This window comes from Sphaerodactylus townsendi, linkage group LG03, assembly GCF_021028975.2.
Source record: "Sphaerodactylus townsendi isolate TG3544 linkage group LG03, MPM_Stown_v2.3, whole genome shotgun sequence".
In the NCBI taxonomy this organism is placed as follows: Eukaryota; Metazoa; Chordata; class Lepidosauria; order Squamata; family Sphaerodactylidae; genus Sphaerodactylus; species Sphaerodactylus townsendi.
The window spans coordinates 147175210-147182023 of NC_059427.1; the positions used below are offsets into that span (position 1 = coordinate 147175210).

Genomic DNA, 6814 nt, shown 5'->3' on the forward strand with positions numbered 1-6814 from the left:
AAAAAAACTAAATAAAATTCAATTTACGTGCGCGGGCAACCCGGGATATGATTATTGGTAAGTGCTGTCACTCAAGCAAAAGCCTCCCGTTCAGCCTGAAATAACTTCCTACGTCGGCGGCACTTCCTACGGAGGCTGCCGATCGCAACCGGAAGTGGTCAGCCGCTCACCACTTCTGCTTATCTAACTCTTTAGCGCGCGAGCCTGGTCCCTCCCACCCAGGGGAGTTGGAGAAGCGTCGTCCGCACGCCATTTGGCGGATTGACCATAGACTTCTCTGCCTAGAGCAAGCACTTTGACAACCGGAAGTGGTCAGCCGCTCACCACTTTTGCTTATCTAACTCTTTTTAGCGCGCGAGCCTGGTCCCTCCCACCCAGGGGAGTTGGAGAAGCGTCGTCCGCACGCCATTTGGCGGATTGACCATAGACTTCTCTGCCTAGAGCAAGCACTTTGACAACCGGAAGTGGTCAGCCGCTCACCACTTTTGCTTATCTAACTCTTTTTAGCGCGCGAGCCTGGTCCCTCCCACCCAGGGGAGTTGGAGGAGCGTCGTCCGCGCGCCATTTGGCGGATTGACCATAGACTTCTCTGCCTAGAGCGGGCACTTTGGCAACCGGAAGTGGTCAGCCGCTCACCACTTTTGCTTATCTAACTCTTTTTAGCGCGCGAGCCTGGTCCCTCCCACCCAGGGGAGTTGGAGGAGCGTCGTCCGCGCGCCATTTGGCGGATTGACCATAGACTTCTCTGCCTAGAGCGGGTACCAGTGCAGCCCACTTTGGCGGCGAAGGAAGAGCCTCTGTTTTCCGTCTCCGTCAAGATGGCGCAGCAAGTCAACATCTCGGAGCTGTCCTTGCCACAGCTGGAGGTGCTGAAGAGCCAACTGGACCAGGTGAGAGAGAAGGACCCTCTCGCCCCTCCCTCTTTCCGGTTTCCACCGGTGTAATAAACCGCGACCTGCCCCGTGAGGATGGGGAGTCTGGAGACCCTCGTCTGCTCGCCCAGTCTGAAGTTTCTGGGGGTTTCCAGCCTCCACTATCTCACAAACACGAGGGAGAAGCTGAACATTCAGCCGTCTTTCCAAAAGGAGGTTGCTGGGATTAAACTGTAATAGCTGCATGCAGAGTGCGAGCTGACCCGGTTCACACGTTGCAGGAAACGCACGCGTCAAATGGCGTGCAGGAATTACACGTGATTGCTCTTTATCCTTGTCAGAGCAATCCTCACGTTTTCCTTACTGGAAATGCATCTGCAGCGGAACGTTAGCTTCATATTGATGTTATTTGGGGCTGTGTGTAGGGATGGGTGGAGGAAGGGGAAAGTGAGGATGATGTATGAGTCTGAAATTGTGTGCATCGAGGAATGCTGCTGTAAATTTCGTTGTGCGTGCACAATGACAATAAAAATGCTTATGCTTATGCTAGAAAATCCTGCATTCATCCTTTTTCATTTGTAGAGTGAGCGCACATCGACTGTTTCTTGCAAACAGGTGTAGGCACATACAGGATGAGCGTTACTGTAACGTGTGAACAGGATTTAAGACACTGCCTCAGGTTAATGGTCCATTGTGTGCTCTACTGTAGCAGCTCTTCAGGGTCTGAGCCAGAGACAGGTTGTTCCCAGCACCTGGGGCCCTTTGAGGGGTAATGGTGGGGACTGAACCTGAGGCTTTCTCTACACAAGAGGAGTTCTGGCAGGGGTGGCTGTTCCATGCTTTGCCAAAGGTCTTCTCCTGTTGTCCCCCTCACTGGTTTTGTTAGATTCTGCCCAACTGTACTACCCAAATTTTTAACCAGGCAAAAGACACCTTTGATTGTTGGGTGTTCCCTGTACCCCCCCCCCCTCCAAAAGACATAACCAGGCCCTGCCCATAATTTGCAAGGCATCTTCTGTTATGTTAAGAAGTTTTAGCAGGGAAAACCTTATGTGCCTATGACAGCCTGAAATGTGACATTGCTATTTCTCTATGTTGGGGAGTTTTCCTGATTTAATTTCATCCTGTTTACACATTCCATCCATTACATTGCAGGGTCTGATTCTCCCCTCAAAGGAAGATTTTTAAAAGTGTTGTATTATTGAGAAGGGTGTGAATGTTTGCTACGAGCAGCCATATAGAGATTCAGTTCTCCCATATCAGGGGTTTAAACACTTCATGCCCCAACCACCACAACCTTACAAAGTAAATGCATGCTTTTGATTAGATCTTGGTGTTTGTTCTTTTTTGCCATTGTGATCTTGGCTGGGTTTGTGATGCTATGGGAAGGTAAGGTACAGCTAAGATTCTACTCCCATTAGAATCATTCCACTTCACTCAGATCTTCCCACTTATAAATCTTGATATTGCCGCAGTTTGCAACCCGATAGCTCTGTCTGCTTTCTTGTCATGTAACTGATCATGGCTTCATACAAAGTTGTCAGTGCTTTTTTTAATGTCGTCTAAGTAGGATTTCCTGTAGAACATGTGTCATAGTGCCCTTAATGGTATCAAACAGGCTACCCGGCGGTGATTCAGAGTCCTAATTTGGTATGATGCAGGCTGAAGCTGTGGATTTTGTACACCTCTCTGCAGGAAGTGGAGTTCCTTTCTTCCTCAATTGCACAACTAAAGGTGGTACAGACAAAATACGTGGAAGCAAAGGACTGTTTGGCTGTACTGAATAAAAGCAATGAAGGCAAGTGATGACTTTTTAATATTTAAAATGGATAGCCTGAATGTGTGCCTGTGTTCCAAAAACAGGAAATCAAAGTAGGATGCAGCAATGAAAAGATAAAACGTCAAAGTCTAATAATGAACATGTATGAATGACTGGGTCTTTCATGAGTGATAGTTTAACCTTCTTTCTGACTATTTTTGGACTTGGCACATGTGTAAGTGGAGTGTGGTGGAGTCTCCTTCTTTGGAGGTTTTTAAACAGGCTGGATGGCCATCTGTCAGGAGTGCTTTGATTGTGTGTTCCTGCCTTGCCAATGACTTGATGGCCCTTAGGGTTAGGGTTCTGGCAAGGACATGCAGTAGCCACAGCTTAAAGGATGGTGGGCACCTGAGTTTTTAGCTGGTTTCTATTTTAAGGGGGGGGGGGGTGCTTGAAACTACTTTGCCCCAATAGTGGCTCCACCACCTGAAAGAAAAGGGGACCCTTGCTATAAGAACTGAAAGTAAGTATGAGAAGAGATGAGGGGACAAAAGGGTTGATACTCCAATAGTCTCAGCCAGGGAAAACCATTCTTGCAGCTTCCACATTGGGAATGCTTGCGCGCTCTCTCTCTCTCGCACTCTCGCACACCCACACCCACCCCTTGAAGAAGAAGAAGAGTTGGATTTATATCCCCCTTTCTTTACTACAGGAGACTCAAAGGGGCTTACAAACTCCTTTCCCCCTCACAACAAACACCCTGTGGTGGGTGGGGCTGAGAGAGCTCAGAAGAACTGTGACTAGCCCAAGGTCACCAGATGGCGTGTGTTGGAGTGTACCGGCTAATCTGAATTCCCCAGATAAGCCTCTACAGCTCAAGTGGCAGAGCAGGGAATCAAACCCGGTTCCTCCAGATTAGAGTACACCTGCTCTTAATCACTACGCCACTGCTCCTCCTCCAGATCCATTGTACAGAAGGCTTGTGAATACCCTAGCATTGGCTTCAACTGGATTTCCCGTCAGAGTCTGTGATCCCACAAAGTCTTGTAGACAGTAGCCATTTTATTTCCACTGGATAAACACCTACCAAGCTGAGGCAATAAAAGTTTTCCTAATCCCCCACAAAAAAACAGCCATTTCAACTTTTCTTCCTGAATGTTTCATGAAATCAGAAGTTTATTTCAGAAACATATATATCAGTCAGGATTCGCTTTCCCCTTCTGCCCTTGGCAGCAAGCATTTTGCCATTGTGCCTTCGACCCCTTCTTCAACTTCCAAAAGCACTTGCAGGCTCAGCAAGGGTGAAGGCACCTGTCTTTTCACACATGCTGAACTATGCCCTTTCAATGCACTTCAGCTATCGTTTGCAAGTAGATTTTACCATTTCACGCAGTAAAATCCACCTGCAAACACACTGTCCCAACCCTTGCGCCTTGAACACTTACCACCATAAACACCTTTTGCGGTGAGTGTGTGTGCAGGGCTGCCAAGAGCCAGGAGAAACAAGGTCTTGCCCCCTTTATGTGTGGAAATGGGCAGTTGAGGCTGTAATGGAAAGGCAGTGAAAAAGTTCTGCTTAAACCTTTGTTAAAGAGACAGGCCTGAGCTTGTGTGTAAGGAATAATGGTGTACAATAACAGGAATAATAAAGTACAATACTTATGTGTAACGGAGACCCTTTCTGTCCCAATAGGAAAAGAGCTGCTGGTCCCACTCTCCAGTTCTGTATCCTTGCCACAAGGGGGCAGTGTGATGAAAGAGAGAGCTGTACATTTAGCCATGCTGAATTTCTCCCTTCAGTTAGGCAGTGGTGGCGAACCTTTGGCACTCCAGATGTTATGGACTACAATTCCCATCAGCCCCGCCAATTGGCCATGCTGGCAGGGGCTGATGGGAATTGTAGTCCATAACATCTGGAGTGCCAAAGGTTCGCCACCACTGAGTTAGGGTCTCTTTGTCAACTTGATACTGGAGTTCATATCCAGCCCAGAGTTGGTTGGAAACCATCCCCAAGGCTCATCCCTGTCGTCTTTGTATTTCCCCCTCAAGTTGGGGGGCGGGAGGGCAGGAAGCTGTAGCAGTTAAAAAATCGATTTTTCCAGGCAGAGGGAGAACGTTAGGCAGCTCTGGAGGGCTGCTTTAGCTCTGCTTGCGTTGATTTAAACACAACAGGAATTAGCTGACCAGTATTAGTCAATGCGCAGCAGTGTGTGAGGAAGGTTTTCAAAAGCATGGGGATTTTTTGCATTTGAAAAACTGCCTTTCGCTGTTGCTGTAGCTCATAGTCTTTTCCCTGTTGTGATTTTGCCTCCTTTTGCCATATGAATTGCTCAGCATGGATGTTGTATGACTTTTTTCCCCAGGGTGGGGTTTTTTTGGTGGGGGGAGGGGAGGATGTTCCAGAAATCGAGGAGTTTAGGCAAGAGCTGGAATCTAGTGAAAAGATTCGGGAGCCAAGATGACCATTCTGCAACTGCGTGTGGCCATGTTTTCTGAGCCTCCACACTTACTTTATTCTGACCTTCAGGGCTAGAAACATATTTTTCATTTTCCTACAATTGAAAGGATCGTGTACAGTAGAGGACATTTTATTATGCAAAAGTCTTCTCTGGGCGAATCTATACGTTTGCAAGGCATTATTGGGCAGCTCAACAACACTTAATTATGATGCTTTATGGAACTGTGGGTGATTTTGGGTTTTTTTTATAATGCATCTGTTCCTGCTTCTCCCATAGCTCAACTGCAGTTGGCAGAATACTTTGTCCTTGAGTCAGAAACTTAATTCTTCCCATTTGGCTTCTCTCTGGTACTTGTGCATTCCCTTAACTCTCACCCTACAGATGTATGTTCCTGGAAAGCTCTCTGACGTTAACCAGGTGCTTATAGATGTGGGGACTGGTTACTACGTAGAAAAGGTAAGACTCCCTTGCTCAGTGACACAGCAATGCATGATGTAACTTGGCGCAATGTAGTTGCCCATCACCGTCTGATCCTCAGTTGGGGTTTTTTTGCCATTAACTCCTTGAGTTGCAGTTTCACTGTTGAACTGCAGCCATATCCATAGAGTGGGGAGAGGATGAGGGATTATTATACTTCTCCTCCTTGTCACCCTCTTAACTTTGGGTACTGCCTGGGGACCAAGTGTTTCACCCTAGAGACCGGTGCTGAACAGTCTCTAGACTGATGCCAGGCTTCCAGGATGGTGGAGTTTTTGCAAAAATGTTTTGCCGAAGGTCTTCTGACATAATGGCGGAATTACTGGTGGTGGAATTACTGGTGACCCCTAGCCCCGCGATGATGCGGCTGGCCTTGACCCGGGCCAGGGCCTTTACGGCTCTGGCCCCTGCCTGGTGGAATGCCCTACCTCCATCAGTCCGGGCCCTGCGGGATCTTGGTGAGTTCCGCAGGGCCTGTAAGACAGAACTATTCCACCGGGCCTTTGGAGAGGCTGGCCGCGGCTCTACTGCCCCCCACTGAAATTCTGCCAATTTCCATCCTCTGTCATCTTGGTCAGGCCTGCTGTGATTCCATCTGGGCCCGCCTGTTCCCTCCCTTTCTTCTTTTATCTTTTTTCCTTGCTTTTTAGCCTTAGGAACGGGCGCCTGTTTGAACTGTTTTAAACTGTTTGAATTGTTTAAATTGTATGTAACTGCTGCTGGCGTTTTAATATGTTTAAGTGATGTCGTTTGAGTTGCTGTTGACAACAGCCATGTTGTGAGCCACCTCGAGCCCTCCGGGGAAGAGGCAGCCTAGAAATCTAAAATATAAATTAAAAAATAATACAGTGAACTGACATCAGCCCCAGGCCAAGCCTGACTGTTTCTTCCCTGAAACTGCCTTTGCAAGATCACACTCTTGTGCTCCATGTTGGCTAATTGGGAGCAGTGACCTTTACTTGTACTAGACCCGTGATGGCGAACCTTTGGCACGCGTGCCCGAGGTGGCACGCGGCAGCCTCTTGCTGGGCACGCGAGGCTCTGACTCTCCCCCTCCCCCTCTCCCCCCCTCGCACTGGCTCCGGGTCGTCAGAGGCGTCAGAAAGGGCCTCCGAGGCAGGGCGCAAAAACCCCACTGCCTTCTGGGACGGTCTTCCTCCCGCACTGCCTTCTGGGGCGTTTCCCTCTTTCCCGCCCTGTGCTCTCTCGGCTCTCCCTCGTGCTCAGCTGTTTCAGTGCTCTCTCGG

At 48.5% G+C, this 6814-nt stretch overlaps 1 protein-coding gene across 1 annotated transcript in view; it reads left to right on the forward strand.

The window, feature by feature from the left end:
* The first annotated feature begins 206 nt into the window (after positions 1–206).
* Positions 207–6814, forward strand: part of PFDN5 (prefoldin subunit 5) — a 43333-nt gene continuing 36725 nt past the window's right edge. The window contains exons 1-4 of the mRNA XM_048491917.1: positions 207–890; positions 2568–2670; positions 4325–4356; positions 5472–5546. Of these exons, the coding sequence (XP_048347874.1) occupies positions 819–890; positions 2568–2670; positions 4325–4356; positions 5472–5546 (282 nt within the window). The 5' untranslated portion in view covers positions 207–818. The remainder of the gene's footprint in view (positions 891–2567; positions 2671–4324; positions 4357–5471; positions 5547–6814) is intronic.